At 30.2% G+C, this 23,398-nt stretch overlaps 1 protein-coding gene across 8 annotated transcripts in view; it reads left to right on the top strand.

Annotated features, from left to right (window-relative positions):
• Window positions 1-23,398, top strand: part of RyR (Ryanodine receptor) — a 169,049-nt gene that overhangs the window by 114,209 nt on the left and 31,442 nt on the right. For all 8 annotated transcript variants that reach the window (XM_065511339.1, XM_065511336.1, XM_065511334.1 and 5 more), the window contains exon 3: window positions 4,090-4,293. In XM_065511339.1, coding sequence (XP_065367411.1) covers window positions 4,090-4,293 — 204 coding nt within the window. The remainder of the gene's footprint in view (window positions 1-4,089; window positions 4,294-23,398) is intronic.

Genomic DNA, 23,398 nt, shown 5'->3' with positions numbered 1-23,398 from the left:
TAACTCCATTTTTGGAAAACGCGAGAAAAACACATTTAAAGTTTTAAACTTTAAATGTGTTTTTAGGGGGCGGATTTTCATGCATTTATTATTGGAAAATATGCGCCTAAAATATGCTTCAAAAAAATCAAAATATGACCTAAAAATTTAAAAAATATGCACTTATATTTTTGTGCAGAAACATAAAATAATTAAGTATGGATTTCGAAATGTCAAAAAAATACACAACACTTTTGCCAGCAGTTAGAACTTTTTAAATTATATCAGGAATTAAACAATTAAAGTTATAAAACTATTTTTAAAATAACTTTTCTTCCGAAAAAAACGATGGATATTTATATTAATTGTAATATCTTGGTATGAATACTTGTTTAAAGCCATAGAGCTTCTATATTGTGACTTTCCTTTTAAAATCATCAATAATGTCTGATCAATTGGCTGACTCCAATTTATATATTTTGGGTAATTTGACGTGCTATTTGTAATGCAGAGAGAAGTCAATTGGTTATACATCCCATGTAATCTAACATAAAGCCAATTGTCACTTAAGTGTCTCTATGTAATCTATAGTGTAGGGACATTAAACGTTAATTGTGTATTGCATTTGTCTCTAAGTTATCCAAAATCACTAGTTTACGACAGTCTCGTAGAACTGCTTGGAAATGACTGTCAGGAGCGTTTATTGTGTAGGTGAAGTTACAAAATCTTTCGATAACGAAATCTCTTATAAATCGAATGTACAATGAAAACAAATATGAATGTTTTCGACACATTTAATGATTTTTTGATACTTAAAAAAACTAAACTTTTCTGAAGAAAAATGTTTTGAAATAATAATTTTCAATTACTGATAGAGAAATGAAGAACTTAATGCCAGTTTCTCGATGTCGAAAGAAGTTAGTCGATAAAATTGACTGCTATTTCTATAACAAATTCGACAAAAAAAATTTTCTCGAAACAATGTATTGCTTATTAACGACAAAAAATAATATTTTTATTAAAAATTGGCATGATATGCATATAAATATGCATTTTGAAGTAAAATATAACAAAATATGCATTATGAATAAAATATGCAAAAATATGAACTAACAAATCGATGCCATTTTGCAGCAAAATGTGCGATTCGGATAGATAATTAGTCTACATTGTATTTGGTCGTTCAAGAAAAAACATGCATTTGCATATAAATCCGCCCCCTAGTTATTATGCATGCGCATTAAACAAAACATAATCTATCTATATATCTATATATATAAAATACAAAAAATGTTTCTACCTATGTCCGTTATAGACTCTGAGGCCATCCAACCGATTAGCTCCAAACTGGTATCATTGGTAAGGAAATTTTCTGAATATGGTTTTAGACACCTAAAATACTACATTAGGTCCATTCGGTGATTTCGTAAAGAAGATTTTCGAATTTTCTCATACAAATATTTTTCATCTATATATGTATATAAAAAGGGATGTATGTTCCGAATGAACTCAAAAACGGCTGGACCGATTTTAATGAAATTTTCAGGGCATCATCAGAATAGCCTAGCAGGTAACACTCTAAAGTCAGATTTTTTATTTTCGGTCTGTGGGCGGAGGGGTGTGTCAAAATCAAAATTTTACATTATAATTTCACGAAATCTTCAGAAAAGCCTTTTGGGTAAGAGTGTATAGTCAGATTTTTGATTTTCGGTCTGTGATAAACAATTTTTTTTACTCTTGCATATTATGTGCATGAATAAGAAATTTCCATATGAAATCTACTTTTAATCAAAAAATTATGATGTTAACAAGCTCGATGACCAAACACAATTGAAAGTGTCTGGCGAAACAATAAAAATCGATTGACACAGTAATGAACGAAGAACAAGTTGTCAATTGTCCCACAGAATTTTTGTATTCATTGGAACCAGTCGAAATGTATTAACATTGAAGGTTGGATTACCGACTTTTTCCGACACTGTATATTAAAATCGAGATCGAGATACAATATAAAACAGATGTTTTCTAAAGGCCAGCAATGCGGACCGGGTTCAAAAAAAAACTATTTTTTTAATTAATTTTTTATTTTACGAAATTAAAGCAACTATAGTAATCATTTGTGGTGAAACATTGACTATTTGACTCAGTACTTTAATTTATCCGTTTTTTTTTACGATAAAATGGAGTTACCCAGTTTTTTCAAAAAGTATTTTTTCCTTTTATTCTAAAACAAGGACTTTTTTCTTGTTTTAGGTTCAAAATTTGATTGTTTTTTGTTCTATTTCGCTCTTTCTCTCTTATTTTTCGAAAAAAAAACGTTAAAAATTAACAGTTCGAAATTTTTTTTTACAAAAACTGAAAATAACAACTTTGGAAAAAAAAATAAATTTTGTGTACCTAAAAATATTTAAAAGTTATATTTTGAAGTATAATTTGGTGAAGGGTATAGATATAAGATTCTGCACAGTCGAATATAGCTCTCTTAAGCACGATGGCCACGTATCAAACTGATTTGACAAATAATATGTATGTATTGGTAATATTTAGTTTTGCTTAACACAGCAACGTATCAAACTCAAACCATCAAATTTCATTTCAAAGCTGTTTTTTAAAGTTAAGAATTTTTTTTATTAATTCACCCTATGATGTTGTCGCTGCGAAAACTGAATAAAAATTCCATTTGACGTTTTTCGCAGCAACACATCAAATTCGCTTCAAATCATATTAGCGGCAGCAGTGAAAATCTAAATTGTTTTGATTTTCGTCAAACTCACATCATTTTTTTCACTAACACAATCAAAAAAAAACTGAGTTTGTCAAATCAGTTTGATACGTGGCCATCGTGCTTTACTTGTTATACTTTATTATAATTGGAAACAATGATAAAAAAGTGGTTATTTTCAAAATTAAGGTAAATTTAAAGTGAAAACTTGGATTTCTTATGATTTCCACATACGGATTAGATACACTATTGACACTGAATGGTGTGAAATCGTACACTGGCATATTAATTTTTTCGCGGGTGCATACACTTTTTGCGGATGTTAATAAAGTTATAAGCTTTGAAGTTTGCATTATTCAAAACTTCTAAAAAAGATCAAAAGTCACATATAAGTATAATCAAATAATATACCCTATATACCCTTCACAAAGATTGGTAAGGGTATAGATAATTTTGTCATTCCGTTTTTATTAATTTCTCTTTTTAAACCCTATAATGTATACATATTCGGGTCCCCTATAGATAGCGGAGTCGATATAGCGGTGTCCGTCTGTCTGTTGAAAGCGCAGAATCTTTCCGAAACCCCCACTTAACATACGATCGTAAATGAAACATCAATAAATCGAGTATGGTCCCATTTAGTTTACTACTGAAAATCCGAAAAATCAGGTTAAAAAAAATAAATTCTGGAGAGACCGAATCGACTAAATCGATCCATAAATAAAAAAAACTTTTTCACCTACATCTAAAATCTTAAATATTTGTATAATTTTACTTAGTTTTTAAGTGCATAAAACAGAGGTACATTTAGCCTTCAATATTGAATTCCAATGATGGTGCTTTCAAAAACATTTCTCATACGCAATGCCACTGATTTACAATAACAATTTGACATACATACATATGTATGTATGGCTGTACATTCATGTGTAGTTAGGAAATACAAATGACCAGAAACCACATCATCACACCCAATACCTTTTAGCATGTATTGGTAAAGCGTGTAAAACAAACAACAACAAAAAAGTACAACATTAGACGCACAGAAAGGTGGATTGCCAAAATAGCGAAACCGTTGAATCAATCGATCAATCAAACCAATACCACAAATGTTAGTTGCCATTGTTCGAGCATACAATTGCGCTGCATCCTAAATACATATTTATATATCAATATGTAGAGTACAAGGATAAATACATACGAGTACATAAGCCAATGTAGCAATATCAATCAATAAGTTGCAGCAACAGGAAATGATGAAACAGCATCAAAAAAACAAGTATGAGTAATTAGTGTTGATTCAATTACCTATTGTAATATTTAAATGATGTAAAATAGCTTTAAATATAATTTTAATAAAAATTTGTTTCTTTCTTTTCTTTTTACAGGAAGACATGGTCTGCCTCTCGTGCACAGCAACGGGAGAGCGTGTCTGTCTTGCCGCTGAAGGTTTTGGCAATCGTCACTGCTTCCTAGAAAATATTGCCGACAAGAACGTACCGCCCGATCTATCGCAATGTGTATTTGTCATCGAGCAGGCATTATCAGTTCGTGCATTGCAGGAATTGGTCACTGCTGCTGGTTCAGAGACTGTAAGTATTGTACATTTCTCAACTCATTCGAGTCAATTGAGGCTTCAGCATTTATCTACACGCATAATAATAGTGAAAGAGAACCCAAATTTCATGCTCATTTTTATCCTTAATTATCCCGCTATAAATTCTTGGCCACCATATAAGAGTTTGGTGACAAAATAGGATTGTGTATTTTGGAAGTTGATCTTAAATTAAAGAAAAGAATATAAGATTCTAGGTCTATTTTCTTCATTTTAATGAGTATTCGATAAAAAGTGCATTCCTTTGTTATGTTTAAACACTTATAAGAAACAGTATATATAATTATGTATTAAAAACAAACCCCAATATTCATAATAAATTTTTATATCCTTCACCAGCGCAGTGTTGATGTTTTGTAACACCCAAAAATATTAGTCTAACACCCACCTTTAAGTATGTATAGCGAATGACTCAGAATCAATTGTGCGAAATTACATGTCGCAATTTAGAAGATATATCGATAAAATTTGACACATTCTTTATTTGCGGCCCAAGGATGACTGAAAAATAGTTTAATTATTTCACCTCACAAATGTCCTCCCAAATTAGGACTTATCGGTCATAAATGCTTGATTTATATACAGTCATAAATAGTCAACTTTAACATTTTTAGAAGATTTATGCTTATGAAAATCATATAAGATTCTATGGTAGGGCTTGGCCGACCAATTAGATCAGTGAATTATCTCGAGATTCTAGTATTATTTTCTATTGGTCTTGACGTATATTTTTAAATTTAAACTTCAGATTTAGCTTATTATTAACACCAACGCATAGTGTTGAAAAACATAGAATTTTTTTTATCCAAAACTTTGAAAAATTCATTAAAAAAAATCTTAGGTAACACAGGGCAACAAAATCGAAACAAATTGTTGAGAGTTTTTAAACTACTACACAATTTTGATGTATTGTGGTTCCAGTAGTGCAAATATAGTCCAAATTTTAAATTCTATGGAGAGGTTTTTTAAAAAAAATTTAAGTAAAATTGTGATTTTTTTAGACTTTTGTCCACTTAATTAATGATAACTCAAAAACGGTTAGTCTGATATTAATAAAATAAACTTACAAAACTGGAACATTTAATCCGCTTTTATATTGCGTTTTAATCGACTTTGTAGTTTCGGAGTTATAATAACAAATTGAAACAAAAAATATATTTTTTACGTGAAAATTTAATTTTTTTTTTGTTTTAAAAAAAATCATGAAAAATCGAAAACGGCAGAAATTGTTCAGATTTATTGCTTTATCGCAAAGCCACATGTAATAGGAACAAAATGAGATATCGGTCATAAGAAATAATGGATTCTTTTCGAATTTATTCACAATTAAGCTCATTTTCACAAAATTTTAATTTTTGTTTGATATACATACATAAAATTGAGTTGTTTGTGTTCTTCTTTCGATTGTTTAAAATTTGAAAACATTTTTTCCATGCTAAATAAAAATTTTCATGTATATATTGCGTTTCAATCGGCTCATTAATTTGAAGCAAAAAATATATTTTTTAAGTGAAAATATCTAATTTTTATACCCTACACCACCATAGTGGGGAGGGTATTATGCGTTTGTGCAGATTTATGGTGGATGTTAGTATAACACCCACCTTAAAGTATACCGATCGACTTAGAATCACTTTCTGAGTCGATTAAACGATGTCCGTCCGTCCGTCCGTCCGTCCGTCTGGTTGGCTGGCTGGCTGGCTGTCCATGTAAACCTTGTGCGCAGAGTACAGGTCGCAATTTTGAAAATATTTCGATCAAATTTGGTACATATTACTTTTTCGGCCCAAGGACCAAGCCTATTGAAACTGGCTGATATCGGTCCATTATTTCACCTAGCCCCCATACAAAGTCCCCTCGAAATTGGACTTTATCGGTCATAAATGTTTAATTTTTCTATGTATCTACACAAATTTCGCTCCAAATAAGTTTTATATATACAAAATTCATGTCACCAAATTTTGTTACAATCGGTCCATAATTAGTCATAGCTCCCATATAGACCCGCTTCCGAAAATCACTTTAACGTGCATAAATCGCTTAAAAATGTTGGTATACACACAAAATTCAACATAGTTAAATTTAATATAGACATAAGTCACACGACCTAATTTCAAGGTGATCGGTCCATAATTGGTCATAGCTCCCATATAAGGCCCACTTCCGAAAATCATGAATATAAATTATTGATATTTTAAAAGAAAAATATTTTTACTCATTTACTTGGTGTAGGGTATTATATGGTCGGGCTTGACCGACCATACTCTCTTACTTGTTTTGTTTTATAAAACTCATAAAAAATCGAAAACGGCAGAAATTGTTCAGATTTATTGCTTTATCGCAAAGCCACATGTAATAGGAACAAAATAAGATATAGATCATAAAATTCGCTCATTTTCACAAAATTGTATGTGCTTTTGCCGTTTTCTAACCGTTTTTGAGTTATTAATTATGTGAAAAAATTTTACTTGAAAATTTTACAAAAAACCTCTCCACAGAATTTAAAATTTGGACCATATTTGTACTTAAGTGATGCATCAAATCTATATAGTGGTTATTTAAGATTTTTTTGCTGTTGACCTGTGCAATCATAAAAACCTAATGAAAAGAAATTAGTAAAATTATTCTACAAAAAAAATTGGGTCTAATTAATTCTGATATGAGTTTCGCAAAATATTTAAATCAATGTACTTATAGTGTGAATATGTATATCAACCATTGAAAATGAAAACTTAATTGAGACTTCAAATTAACTATTAAGAATTACTGTTGCATATAAATCATAATACAGTGGAGTTCGCTTAAAACATACACCGCATGTAACGAATGGTTCTCCGGCCCAATGAATTTTCTGTAAACTTTCATACATATAATTACAGTTGTTACGACCTATTTTCCTTTCAGGTCCCTTGAACTAATGTTCAAACAATTCTACACGTATATGGAGAACCTTGTACACAAAATTTACATATTTTTTTAATTTCCCAAATTTAAAACAAACATAATTCATTTTATCCAAATTCCACTGTAATACTGGTATTATATAAATAAATAAATATATATGCACTCCTACTGTGATTTTTACACAACTACATTTTAAGATCTTCCTCTTATCATTTACAAAAATAAATAAATGCATACATACCTACATCCATACATACTTACATTGTAATGTAAGATGTTAATTAAGCTATTTAAAATTAAGTGAATTCCTGCAATTATTTCTATACGGAAAAAATAAATACACATGCACATACTTCTCTCTATCCTCTTACTTTTTCACGCGGCTCCTCTTTCCCGAATTATGTAAAATGTAGCCGCACGCCACAATAATCCAACTTTCTTGGGTGTTGTTTAATGGCTTGAGCAAGTGGCGTGATGTGGCGGTTCATGCATAAACATATCTGCCACACAGTTACACAAAAACTCCACATAAATTTACACGATGTAAACCATGCAATTTCATTTAGGGTGTCCTTAAAGTTTTCTCATATTATTCCTGGTAATTAATAGTAAAATTTCATAAAGGCAATATTATATTAGTAATTTAAGTGCAAAGTCAAATCGGGATCGGTCCATAATTAAGGATGGAAAATTGGAATACTACATTTTGTGCGATATCAAAATATTATTCACAGAGATATGCACAAAATTTCCTATAGAATAAATGGTAGTACATTTACTATAGATAAAACTGGTATATACAAAATTTGTTATATACAATATTTTCTATAGATAAAACTGATATACAGTGGTGGCCACCTATTTAAGACAAATACTTGAATTATTTTCATCAACTGAATTTTAAGTGCGATAGAGTCAAAATAAAAGGACCTCTAAGGGTATGAAATTTATTATTAATGTTTCTAGTTTCTGAAAAATATTTGGAAAAATCGGTAAAACATATATGGACAAAGATATGTGGAAATACGTTGACACACCTCAGCGAACATCCGCTGTTAATAACATGATATGACCGAAACTAATGGAACTAAAAATACGAAATTTGGTCCGAATATTTTATAATAATAAAAATATAATGATATAAATGTGAGAAAATATGTTTATTTAAAAAAAAAAATTTTTGGTCAAGTTGTAGAAAAATTTTATGTGTTCGTGGTAAATATGTATGAATTGACACAGTCGAATAAAACACACTTGTGTGTTAAAACAGTCCTCATGCATACATATTTGTGGAAATATTTGAAAAAATAATTGACAATCATGTGGAATTTAGCAAACAATTTTTGTCTTAAATTCCTGGCCACCACTGTATAACAAATTTTATATAAAAAACAAGTAAGAAAGTATGGTCAAGCCCGACCATATAATAACCTACACTAAGTAAAAGAGCAAAAAAAATTTTCTTTTAAACTTTCAATAATTTATATTTTTGAGTGATTTTCGGAAGTGGGGTTAAATGGGGGCTATGACCAATTATGGACCGATCACCATAAAATTAGGTCGTGTGATTTATGTCTATATTAAAGTTAACTATGTTGAATTTTGTGTGTTTACCAAAATTTTTAAGCGATTTATGCACGTTAAAGTGATTTTCGGAAGCGGGTCTATATGGGAGCTATGACTAATTATGGACCGATCGTAACAAAATTTGGTGACATGAATTTTGTGTATATAAAACTTATTTGGAGCGGAATTTGTGGAGATACATATATAAATTAAACATTTATGACCGATAAAGTCCAATTTCGGGAGGACATTTGTATGGGGGCTAGGTGAAATAGTGGACCGATTTCAGCCAGTTTCAATAGGCTTGGTTCTTGAGCCGAAAAAATAATATGTAATATGATATATCTTCAAAATTGCGACCTGTACTCTGCGCACCACTATGGTGGTGTAGGGTATAAAAACAGTTATATTTATACCAGTTATATTTATGTACGTAAAATACTGAAAATTGCTGGAAAATATCAAATTGGTCACGGGAAGATCACGGTACTTTTCAACATGAAACAGTATAACAAAAACTACGATCGTATCAACTAATCAATGCCAGATATCTATGGACGTTTTAACACATTCAAAATGGCGGAACGGATCATAATTGACATCAGCACGTTTTCTGATAAGTCTGTGGTTTCTTAGAATTAAATTTTTTGAAATGTTGAAACGGTACCCGCTGAAAACTTTCTTATTGACCACCAACAAAATTTTTAGCTTGTTCTAAGAAGGGCAACCCGTGCCGTGCCGACTTTCGATTTAGTTTTTAGGTGCATTTACAAGGGAAAAAATGCATTTTTTCAGTTTTTTTAAATTTTTGCAATTAAATAATTACTTTTTGTAATTTAATTTTAAAAAAATCGTGTGCGTAATTGTCTTTCTAATAAGATATAAAAGACAAAAATTGGTTAAAAAATGTTAAAGTTATTAAAAATTCGCCAGACCATTAATGTGTCTCAGGCCACTAGAACAAGAAATGTAGGAACAAAATTAACATATTTTGAGAAATATTAAAATAAAAGCTAATTTTTACTTAAAATATATCCACATTTACTTGTATATGAGTTTTTGTCTTCGTAGGATACCGTTAACCTATTCGCAGGTATAACCAAACAAATTTAATTTTTTTAACAGCAGTTTCAAACTCCAGGAAATTGAGATTTATTGACAACACAATAGGAAACAAAAATGTGAAAAAAGTACGTCAATACCTCCTATAGTTTTTCCGTACCTTCGATATAAATATTGCGAATTTCGAGAAAAACAAATTTTTTGGCCATATTTTGGCAAATGAGCCCAATTTCCTTACTGTTAATAATTTTAAGTAAAATCTGTTCAGAATATTAAAGTCCAAGTAAATATAGTGTGAAAGTTTTCCTAAAATCGGAAAACGTTAACCCTTAAATCGGGAAGGTCAAAGGTAAAATTTTTCAATATTTGGAATTTCTGATGGAAAGATAGCGAAATGTTATATATTTTTGGACCGATTTTGATGAAACTTAAGAAAAATTTAAAATGAAGTCTAGTATTTATAATAACTGTACAAAAATGGAAATTAACCCTTGAGAGCACTTGTTGCCAATGAGAATGTGAAGGACTTTCGTCCATTTATTCTTTCATCTTTCCAGCTTGAAATCAAGAATAGTTACAGCATTATTGGTAATAGGACGTGGCACACCTCAGGGCAGTGTGATCTCTCCACTACTATGACTTATCGTTATTAATTCGATTCTCATTGATCTAGACAAAAAAGAATTGTTTCCGGATGTGATTAGTGATATTATGTCCACTGCTTTAGGGTTTCTCTGGGCCATGGTATTGGGGTAAATCCAAGCAAAACAGAACTCGTACTTTTCACGACAAATACCAAGACAAGTTTCACTATACTGCATCTTGTTCCAAAAGTCCTTCAAAGTTCCTCTGCCTACAGTGCAGCGAGGCTTCACGCATCTGGATGTTGAGGATTGAGAACATACGGCCAGGCGGGGATTTGGGGCTTACTGCCTTCGATCGTATACCAACCTTCGGACTATATTATTCCATATACAGATTTTGATATGGTGGTCAAGGTGTTATTTCCCTCCGGGAGTGGGTGGTTTAGGGATAATCTCGTGTACGAATATGACACCAGGATATATTCACTGAGGTGTTGGTTCTGGTGTTTTCTGTGACGAACTTGGGTTAGTCATTCCGAATGAATGTAGTTTTTTTTTAGGCTGAAAATTTTGCGATTATGATAGCCTATAATACACTACATAATCATAATACTCGCTGAAATATAAGTATTTTTGTCGACAGTCAGGAGACACTTCTCTCACTGAAGGCCTATACAACTTCATCTTAATTAGTCAGACAATGTAAGAATGTCCTCTAAAGGCTAGGTGGCCAATCTGATATTACTTCAGTATGGGTACCTGTGCACGGAGACTACTAAGGCAATGAACAGTCAGACGAATTAGCCAGAATTGGATCTACTTTAGATATCTTCAATGCGGTTTCAGTAGCAATTCCGCTGGGGAGCAATTCGATAGAGCAACCCGAAATAGAAGGGATATATCACCATTGTCGTAGCTGTAGGGAAAGGGAAAGAGAGGAAAGGATTTTCCACATTCTCTGCCATTGCCCAGCCCAGTATGTCAAAATGCATAAATTCCTGGGCAACTAAATATTGTCCGGGTCTAAACTTAATGACCTTCTGATATATCTCACGGCTACTGGTTGGGTCAAACAACTTCGACACTCTAATATACTATATTACGATGTAAATGAAACTACACATGACTAGTGGTATGGTCATGACAAAACGGTTCCTTTCGACTCTACTTGGTTGTTCGCGCAATGAACTACCACGTTAACCAGCCAGCCAACCAACCAACCGTAATATTCCTGCAACTCATTTGATACTTTCAAGCATTTATAATTTGTTAATAGAAATCTATACTCTAATCTATATATATAAAAGAGTAACGTTACTGACTGACTGACTGACTGACTGACTGATTCATCATCGCACAGCCCAAACGGCTGAAGCTAGAATCACGAAATTTTAACTGTGGGTTCCTCCCTCTCCAAAACGATCCGATAAGAAGGGATTTTTGGAAATTCGAACGTTTAGGGGGTAAAAAAGGGTAAAAACGGGTAAATTCGGTAACCTTATATCTTCAAAACTAATAAAGATACAAAAAAACTTAAAATAGCATGTTACTCCATTTAAAAAATAAGCTGACAGGTGTTTCGTACTTTTTGGAAATTCGAAACTTTTAGGGGAGAAAACGGGTAAAAACTGTATTTTGGTACTTTTTTTGCACCCTATGTATCTTTTAAACCAATAAACATAGAAACAAATTTTAAATCGTATTCTTTAATTATCAAAAAATAAAAAATATAAGTTTGGTACTTTTTGGAAATTCGAACCTTTAAGGGATAAAAATTGTGTTAATTTTTGGTACTTTTTCATAAAATATGTTTTTCTATAATTTGACATAGACATACGAATATTTTATTATGAGCTCCTCGAGTTATTTGCAACTCGAGTACCAAGGTGTATATTGGGCCAAATCCGGGTAAACAGTTTGGTACTTTTTTTAAAACATATTTATTCTTGGGCACATTAAAACAGATTTTAATATTTTGATACATGCCTATAGCATAAACAATTTTGGCAAAATGGAATATTTTTAAATTTCAAACTTGAGGGGTGTTCAAGTAAGAAAAGGGATAATATTTAGGTACCAAAATGTGTGAACTGAACTATAGGTACTTTTTTGTTCATCTAATGGTACTTTTTTGAAATTTCTATAATAATGGACTTAGAAACATGAAATTAAACATATATGGTCCTAAGTGAGTGAGAATTCTAGCGGGGGACTTTTTGGTACTTTTTCTTTATTGGAATGGTACTTTTTGTAATTTCTTCACCAATGAACCTAGAAACATGAAATAAAGCTTATATATAAACCGAGTGAGTGGAAAACCACAAGTGTGGGTTTTTTGGTACTTTTTCTATATTCTAATGGTACTTTTTTGAATTTTCTATAACTATGGACTTAGAAACATGAAATTAAGCATATATGGTCCTAAGTGAGTGAGAATTCTAGGGAGAGACTTTTTGGTACTTTTTCTTTATTCGATTGGTACTTTTTGTAATTTCTTCACCAATGAACCTAGAAACATTAAATAAAGCTTATATGGAACCGAGTGAGTGGGAAACCACAAGTGTGGGCTTTTTGGTCCTTTTTATTCTATATTCTAATGGTACTTTTTTGAATTTTCTATAACAATGGACTTAGAGACATGAAATTAAGCATATATGGTCCTAAGTGAGTGAGAATTCTAGGGGGAGACTTTTTGGTACTTTTTCTTTATTCGAATGGTACTTTTTGTAATTTCTTCACCAATGAACATAAAAACATGAAATTAAGACCGGAGTGAGTGGGAATCTACAAGTGACTGCTTTTTGGTACTTTTTCTATATTCGAATGGTACTTTTTGAATTTTCTGTAATAATGGACATAGAAATATGAAGTTAAGCATATATGGTCCTAAGTGAGTGAGAATTCTAGGGGGAGACTTTTTGGTACTTTTTGTTTATTCTAATAGTACTTTTTTGAATTTTCTATAACAATGAACTTAGAAACATGAAATTAAGCATATATGGTCCTAAGTAAGTGAGAATTCTATGGGGAGACTTTGTGGTACTTTTTCTTTATTCGATTGGTACTTTTTGTAATTTCTTCACCAATGAACCTAGAAGCATGAAATAAAGCTTATATGGAACTGAGTGAGTGGGAAACTACAAGTGGGTGCTTTTTGGTACTTTTTCTATATTCTAATGGTACTTTTTGAATTTTCTATAATATAATGGACCTAAATATGAAACTAAGCGTATATGGTCCTAAGTGATTGAAAATTCAAGCGGATACCTCATGGTACCTTTTGTTTATTCTAATGGTACTTTTTTTAATTTTCTATAACAATGGACTTAAAAACATGAAATTAAGCATACATGGTCCTAAGTGAGTTAGAATTCTAGGGGAGACTTTTTGGTACTTTTTCTTTATTCGAATGGTACTTTTTGTAATTTCTTCACCAATGAACCTTGAAATATAAAATAAAGGTTATATGGACCAGAGTGAGTGGGAATCCGCAAGTGGCTGCTTTTTGGTACTTTTTCTATATTCTAATGGTACTTTTTTTAATTTTCTATAACAATGGACTTATAAACATGAAATTAAACATATATGGTCCTAAGTGAGTGAGAATTCTAAGGGGAGACTTTTTGGTACTTTTTCTTTATTCGAATGGTACTTTTTGTAATTTCTTCACCAATGAACCTAGAATCATGAAATAAAGCTTATATGAACCCGAGTGACTGGAAAACCACAAGTGTATACTTTTTAGTACTCAAGTGGGTGCTTTTTGGTACTTTTTCTATATTCTACTGGTACTTTTTGAATTTTCTATACATAATGGACCTAGAAATATGAAATTAAGCGTATATGGTCCTAAGTGATTGAAAATTCAAGCGGATACCTCATGGTACCTTTTGTTTATTCTAATAGTACTTTTTTTTAATTTTCTATAGCAATGGACTTAAAAACATGAAATTAAGCATACATGGTCCTAAGTGAGTTAGAATTCTAGGGGAGACTTTTTGGTACTTTTTCTTTATTGGAATGGTACTTTTTGTAATTTCTACACCAATGAACCTAAAGCCATGAAATTAAGCTTATATGGACCCGAGTGAGTGGGAAACCACAAGTGGGGGATTTTTGGTACTTTTTATATATTCTAATGGTACTTTTTTGAATTTCCTATAATAATGGACCTAGACTTTCCAAAAAATCGAAGAATTTCAAAACCTCGGTTTCGGTTTTAAAAAATTAAAAACCGATCGGTTTCGGTTTTGTGATAATTTATTAAATCTTAAGTATTATATTAACAAAATTAGTTGATAATATAGGAAATGATATACAAATCTAAAATTCAAGCTTGACGGGTTATGGTTTAGTGAATGCGAATTTAAAAGTGATAATCAATGGTACTATTTCCTTATTGCAATGGTACTTTTTGAATATTTTATAATAATAAACATAAAAATTTAAAATTAGGAACACATTTTGCATTTTCTATAATAATTGACCCAGAAATATGAAATTAGACATTTACAATTAGTTTCACAAAGTGAGACTTGATAGTACTATTTCTTTCTTCTAATTGGGGTGGCGAAGCGCACCGGGTCAGCTAGTAATATAATATTTAATTAAAAAAGTACTATTTAAATATTATGATGCCAACTAGAAATTTAATTTTCCATCCATGGATGCAATCCGATAAGATTAAGAGCCGAAGAATTCATGATATCGGATTGCATCCATGGATGGAAAATTAAATTTCTAGTTGGCATGAAAACTGTAATCCGAAGAGATCAATGCGTCTGCTTCGGAAGCTGAGGAGAAAACGTAAGTTCTGAATAATATAAAAAACCGTTTTCCACAATTGCATGTCAATTTTCAAAATTGGTTTTAAACCGTTTTTATACAGGATGTCTCCAATTTTGATCGGTTGCTATTTACTTAGTTAACCGCTATTAGGAAGTTATACGTTCTTAGCTTATACAATTATTCATAGTTTTTAGTATCTGTAATTAATTTTAATAACACTGTTACCGAATACTCATTAAAATTCACACAGATTGCAAACATTTTATTTATACGTTTATTTATTGATATTGATTTATGATTGAAAATCTTATAAATCTTAATAACGTAATGACTATTTAAGGGACAACCTATTGACAGTTTATATTCTGTTCGTAAATTCTAGTATTTGGCATGTTCCTTTTCCCATTTACGCATAAACTCATTTAGAGCCAGATCGCCACAACTCCAAAATTAAAATTCAACTCAATCAATTATTTTTGGAGTGAGAGAGTTTGAATATGATTCAAAAGTATTAAGAGAATGACAAAATGGAAAGAAGATAAGAAACTTTGAAAACAAATACATAATAAACATTTGACCAAGACATACCAAATATACATTACAAATACAAAATCATTTGTTTCGAAACTGTATTTTTTGAAGTTGTGACGTTCTAGTAAGTGAGTGATACATAGTGTTGCCATTTCGATGGTTCAAAGACTCAATTTTGGAAAAGTTTTAAATTAAAAAAACTTTATATAAATAGAAACAGCTATTAAACTACAATATTTAGACACTTTATTTGGTAAGTTAAGCATTTTTAGAATTAAATCTTCTAGCAGGCAACACTTTTCGAAAGTATGAACAATGTGTGTAATTTCCCTGTTTTCATTTTAAATCATATTAAAATATTAAGCCAACAACCAGCAGAATACATACTTTATTTTACCATGCTAGTCGACACTATCCTACCACATGGACTTGGAATTTCTTCAGCAGAGCTATAATGGAAAATTAACAAAACAAAAAATATGCGAAAGAAATAAAAAAAAAATAAAATAACGAAAATACGAAAAACAATCCTTTTATGCCACACAATTAAATTTAATCCATTTTAACAGTTTTTTCTTCTTGGTGTTTTAATTTATTTTATTTTTTTCGTAGTTGTTGTAATTTTTCCTATACTTATACTCAGTTTAACATGTTATATTTTTTTCTCTTTCTCTTCTTTCTCTTCCATACATGTTGTATATCCTTGCATATCCTATGGCGCTTTAAATAATAAAAAAAACCCAAAATAAACAAAAATAAAACTCGACTCGACTCCCCTTAAAAACAAATGATATCACATCCCTGCATATGTACTCGTATATCTACTATAAAATATTCATCTACAATTACATATTTTGGATTTAAATTGGTGGAAATTTATATAAAAAAAAACACACATAAAACTTAACAAATAAAATTTAAAATGCAAAAAAAAAACAACAACGACATGGTATAAAATGAAACAATGTAAAAATAAAACAATCAACAAAAATGTATATTGTATAAACTGAATTAAAATTTATTTAAATAATCCTTTCATCATTACATGCGATCCTTATGCTGCCGCCGCCTGCCTTTTTATCTTTAAAATATTTATATAAATTTTTTCCTTCTGCTTTTAAAAATGAAATTATATACTTTTGTTTTCTCAACTCTGGCGTATTTTTTCATTTCTCTTCTTTGTTTGAAATATTACCAAATATTGAAAAACTATATAAAACAAAAACTATTTTAAACAATCCAAATCAAAACAAAAAATACAATAATGTATCTAAAAACTTTATAACCTGAAATATCAAATGCCATTTTTACCAAATCCACCAACCAAAAATATAAAACAAACACACATATGCGCATCGAATGTGTTGTCTCATCATAAACAGGACTCCCAATTTGTAAGTATACAGAAAGGTTCTGAAGAATCGATCGCACTGCAATTACCGCTTCAATTGTGTTTTTCTTTTTTTTTTTGGCTAACAACTTTGTTAACTACATATTTAACTGTCTAGTCTATATATTTATAAATAGTTTTATTCTCTCTCTCTCTTTATATCTTTATATCATCTGTTATTATTTTTAACTTTTAAAACAAATACTACAATTTCTTCTAATTTTGCTTTAATATTGTCTGTCTCATGACTATAATAATAATTTCATACATTTTAAACAAATTTTTAAAATAAAACCAAAATCGAAATTAAACAAATATCTAAAATAAAAAAAACTGTAATTGTAACTGTGTCGTTTTCTCTATAACTTTCTGTATATTATTTATATGTAACTATTTCTAATCAATATTATGTATTAACCTTTATGTATATCAAATCTTGCTTTATAATCTTTTTAATACCCCAATCACACTGTTTATATAAAAATTATTTGAATCACAAACTATTTTTCTTACAATGTTTTTAAGATGGGGAATAAATACTGTTTCGTGTATTTTATTCGCCGTATATTTATTATTTGCTCAGGTGAATTTGGTTTCTAAACGTCATCGTACTTTAGAAAAGTAAATTCCAAAAATAACTGATTCCGTATTTTTTAAAAAAAAACTTATGTCGGGTGTAGTACCGTACTCAAATGAATAGGCGATAGCTTCAGAAGTAGAGTGTCCAAAAAACCGGCAAATTTAAAAAACCGGTTTCTGGTTTAACCGAAAAAGTGTGCTTTTAAAAAAACCGGTTTTGATTTTTGTCTTTTAAAAAACCCGGTTAATATTAAGTTTTTATTCAATATGAAAAATTTATTTTTATTTGTCAACGCTAATAAGAAATATGTTAGGAATTGTGTACTCTAACGAGAACTCTAAGGACAAATGGGACTCATCCTAACGTGTGATAGATCAGGTCTGTACAAAAAGCATTACAAGCGGGTTCGTATTACTTTGTATTTTACCAATGGTATGTACTTTCAAATATCGTCCTAAGAATTCTCCTTCCGTTCCCCACAATTAAAATTCATATGTCAAAATTAGTTTTACAACAGCTTCATACAAGTAATTCTATATCCAGGGACCATAAATAATTGTTATCGAGAAAATTTTCAATCAAAAAATCACTATGTTAGAGTCAGCGGAGACTCTTTCAGAATCTGTGGTGATATTAACAAAATGACCTCAACTCCACAGTTGACAGTTATTTTTCAACGTAAAAAAAAAACTCATTTGAGGAGTTTTATTTTTTCTCATGGGTAAAATAACTCATCATATGACTTTTATTTTATGACGGGAAAAATAAAACTCCTTAAATAAGTTTTTTTATGACGGCTATTTAAAACTCTTTTTTTAATAGTTTCATGCGAAATTTTATTTTTACGTTGAATAATAACTGTTTTAGATGGATTTTTATTTTTAAAGTCACAAAATAACTGCTATAAAATAACTTTTTTGATATCACTTATAACCGTTACGGTCCCTGTCTATAACCGTTGAATTTAACTCTGAATAAACGGCGCTATAGAAACAATTTATAATTTTTGAGTACATGGCAACAGTATACATTTGATATTTTTACTTCGTCAAGAGATTAAAATGATACGCGAATAATATTTCTTTAATTCCAATGATTTTCTAATCTCTCAAGTTAGACGATTACCTTGGTTAATAGTTTCGGTTTATGAAAACCAAATTGATGGAGAGGGTATTTTTCTCATTTAAAAATGATAGCAACAAAATATCATCGAAAGACAAGGATGTCAGCTAAAATGTATATAGGGGAATAGTACGATCAAGTAATTAACTGGCTTTGGTATCATTATTATCCTAGTTTCAAGATCGTATTAAACAATAAAGATAACTAAATTCTCGTTAATATATTCAAATATAAGCCTTTACATAATGCTAAATAATTTGTTTTTTCAAAAAATTTTTGAAAAAAATTGCTGATATTTTTATACACACCACCATATTGATTTTTTCATTCCGTTTGTCACACATCGAAATATTGGTCATAGACCCCCAAATAATATATATTCTGGGTCCTTAATAAATTATAAGACGTTTATCTGTCTGTGTATTGAAGGCACGTTAGGGAGGAAAGGGGGATGAAATTATCTCCGAATACTCTCTGTTTGGTATTAAAAATGGGCAAAATCGGTTCATCCCAAACAAAATGTCCGCCCGACATCTAAAAACAATTAAAACACGATAAGGCCTAAACCTAGAAAACCTGAATTTGTGACTACTAGTAATTCCTAGTAGCAAACTTAAATGTCCAAAAATTAACAAATTTGTTAGTACCGGAAAAAAGTTTTGGATCAAAATATATGAAAAACTTTGTTTTCATGACCAAAGATTTCCTGTTGGCCCTAAATTTAGTTGTCAAGCTCAGTACTGTGGGGCATCAATATCTGGATTCTGTCCCTGTAAATATTGGCTACTGCACACCCATATCCTTATTTGACAGATGCTTTTCTGTATCGATCGTGGACGGATCACCTCCATTTAATGAGACTCACAATGGTAATGCAATATCGGGACATTATTACCAGTAGTTATTGTCATGCCTTGTCATTCTGATGTACCTGGCAATATTATCGATGATGGTATGGCCAAAGCAGACTCTCACTTGCTAGACGACTAGATCAATCATTTGGTTGTTATACCATTTTCTGACACTTATACAAAGCGAACTTTATGGGTAATCACAGACCACTTGGTGAATATGGAAGCTTACTTGGGCCGTCATAAGTCGACGTCATTGATGGGATTATCACGGATTCTGATAACCGCGTTTAAAGGACACTTTTTAATAGGTGCGCATGCAAGGAACTTAAATATTCCATCTAATGATTTTGTAGAAGTTTTCATGATGAAGACAATGAGGAATCTGTTAAACACCTTCTCTGTCCTTTACCTGATCTATCGGTGATTCGGGCTGCGATAATGGGTACACCCAGAGAAAAAATATAGTTGTGCATGTTTTCTGTAACTATTTCAATATTGTAACAAGTTTTTTAACAATATTATAGTCACGGTAACTATTTACATGATTGTGGTAACCATAATATGGTTAATTTACGATTCACATGCCGAAAGCAACATAATATGGTAAGTCCTTTGTCATAAAAATGGTTGTCACAAACATATGCTTAAGTTTCAAAGTAATCCGATCCGAAATAATGAAAATGTTTAACAAAATTTTCCGCGATGCTCAACATTATAGGGTGCAGCTAAGAGTAAAATGTATTTTATTAAAAATCATAAAATCAAAAAATGTTAAAATTTTCTTAGAATTACGATATTAAATTTAAGCATAAGGTTAAACTGGACAGAGGTGCATCATTACATCAACTCAGAAAGTTATTCTGATCAATAAATAAATGGTAGTTCGCCATGAGTGGCTGTATGTTGAAATCAACTTTCCGTAGCCCCCAAATAACTAGCATACATGATTCATACATCAAAAATTCTTCCGGCTCAGTTGCTATTTAAAATCGACAAAATCGACCCACAAATGGCTGAGATATAAGGAAAAAACCGGGACAACCTCGATTTTTGCCCTATTTCTGATCTACAGTGAGCATCAAAAGTGTGTAAACACCCGCGAATTTTTTGATTTTTTTAGGATCTTGAAAATCATTATAGTCCGACTTAAATCTTTTTTTTCACAACCGAATCTATTATTCAACTTAATCTCCAACAAACCTAAACATTAAAATTTTAATCGATGAATAAATTTTAGGATTTTCATTATCTTAAAAAAAATCAAATAATTTTTGGTGTATACTCACTTCTGAGGCTCACTGTATATCTAGATTACTAAGTGATTAATATAGACAATATAGATATCTAATGATAGATATTTCAAAGTTCATTGCAACGATGTATATAACGCTATAGTAAGTTGTAAATTTTAAAAATTTAAAAAAAAAAATTAAAAAAAAATTTTAAAAACAATTTAAAAACAATTTAAAAAAAAATAAATTTGATTAAATAAAAATATTAAAAAAAAAAATATTTTTAAGTATAATTTGGTGACGGTATATAAGATTCGGCACAGCCGAATATAGCTCTCTTATTTGTTTTTTTGAACAAATCGTTCTAGTTACATACATAGTATGTATGTGTGTATGTACATTTAAATTGTTAACGTCTATGTTTATTCTATGTGTTTGATTAACCCAAATGTTTAACATTTAAAATTGGCTTGAACTTTAAACATTTTGTTTAAGATGAAATCAGAAAAATAAAAACAATGTGAACCAGTCTCCTAACCCCAATTACATAAAAACTAACCATCTAACATCAGTGTAAATAAACTAAGAAAACTGTTTACAGCACCCAACTCCATTAACACACACACTGACATTCTCACTCACTCACGCACACATACATACAATACATATTCAATACACACATACTCAGTCAGTTGTCTTGTAGAATTGTTTTTTTATATTTATTTTTTTGTTTTTAGATAAGTTACACACATATACAAACACTAGCAAGCAACAAAAAAAATGCTAATACTTCGATTATCAGAGCTTAACTGAATTAATTCTTCATGGAAAATATAAAAATACACTTTCAATTATAAAGTGACTTAAATTATTCACTATAAACAAATGCACAAAAACTGTGAAATTCGAATTTCTTTCAATACAATTTTTCTCAAATCTATTGGCCAATGTCAATTTTTATTTAAAAATTTAATGTTAAGTCATAAAATGCAAAATTCTAAAGATGTCTCAGAAGATAATTTCCCAGGATTTGACACTAAAAAAGGGAGTATCCGATTTAAATCACAATTTTTCAACAACATCGGTCAAGAACTTTCTGAGTAAGATAGGGTAAAAATTTGACATTTGAACCAAACAGAAGTTTTTTCTCATCCATGAAGTTGTTAGCAAAAAGTGTCCCGAATACTTTAGATAGCTATTTCCCCCTCTAACTCAGAGAGTTCTTGATCGATCTTGTTGAAAATTTGAATTAGTATCCAATAGGAAGATGGAAGACATCGATTACAAAAGTTCACTTGACCTGAAATCCACATATATGGGGGATATTAACATTTTCTTTGGGTTGCAGTAAAAATATTTTTCTTAAATTTTATATTTTATTTAAACTTTTTGTTAAAAATTTAAATAAGTGTTATTATATTCTTAAATATTTAAACTTGTCCTGCCAATTTATGTAAATCTACACTACTACATAACGTTTGGGCAAACAAATGTGGAAAACTGTAAACGCAATATTAAAAAAAATAATTACAACAATTATATATGCGATTAAAAGAATGATCAAACCATAGAGAAATATACACAGAGACAGAGAAAATACAACAAATCATATGTCTGATACAACAACAAAATACATTGAATAGAATGTATTTTGCTGTTGCAAGAGTTAGGTTTTTGACAACAGACTTAGGTTTTTGACAATTATGTCTCGTCTCTATGTTACCCTATGGATCAAACATTCTGATTAATCAATTAACTGATTAATCAATCTAAATTGGATTTCGATTTTTGAAATTTGAATATTTTTGTTTAGAAAAATTAAAAAGAAAAAACACACAAAATAAACAAATAAAAAAAGGAAAAAAATTCAAATAATATTTTTGAAGTTATTCAAATTTCAACTAATCAATTATTCTTTGCTTAGAATTACAGATTACACAGATATGAATCAGCTGGTTCTTGTAATATGACAATAGAAAACAAACAAAAGAAAATGTCAAAATGGTTGTGGTTTGGAAAGAGGGACAAATATATATCACACTCGTTGCTCATTGATAATTGTATTTTTTCTCTCGCTCTGCAAACCATAACCATTGAAAAGTGGTGATGAAGGTCAAAATAACCATACGGTTCGATATTACTTTTTTGAGAACTATCATTTGTTTCATATCTGTAATAATCTGTGCTTTGAATAATCAAAATTATTCAATTAATTTTGAATATGAATAATCAAAATGTTTGATTAATCGAATAATTGATTAATCAGAATGTTAGATTAATTCATTCATAATCATAATGTTAGATTAATCGATTAATCGAACATTCCTAATTACAACAAAACTTTTTTAAAGAAAATTTAATGATATTATCAGATTGTTTATTAAAAAGTATTATCATGTCTCTTTAATCAAATAGTATTAAAAATCGTATCTAACAATTTAGATCATCAAACTGATTTGCAAATTTTAT

Source organism: Calliphora vicina, chromosome 5 (assembly GCF_958450345.1).
Source record: "Calliphora vicina chromosome 5, idCalVici1.1, whole genome shotgun sequence".
NCBI classification, from domain to species: domain Eukaryota; kingdom Metazoa; phylum Arthropoda; class Insecta; order Diptera; family Calliphoridae; genus Calliphora; species Calliphora vicina.
This window is presented reverse-complemented; position numbering and strand designations above follow the sequence as displayed.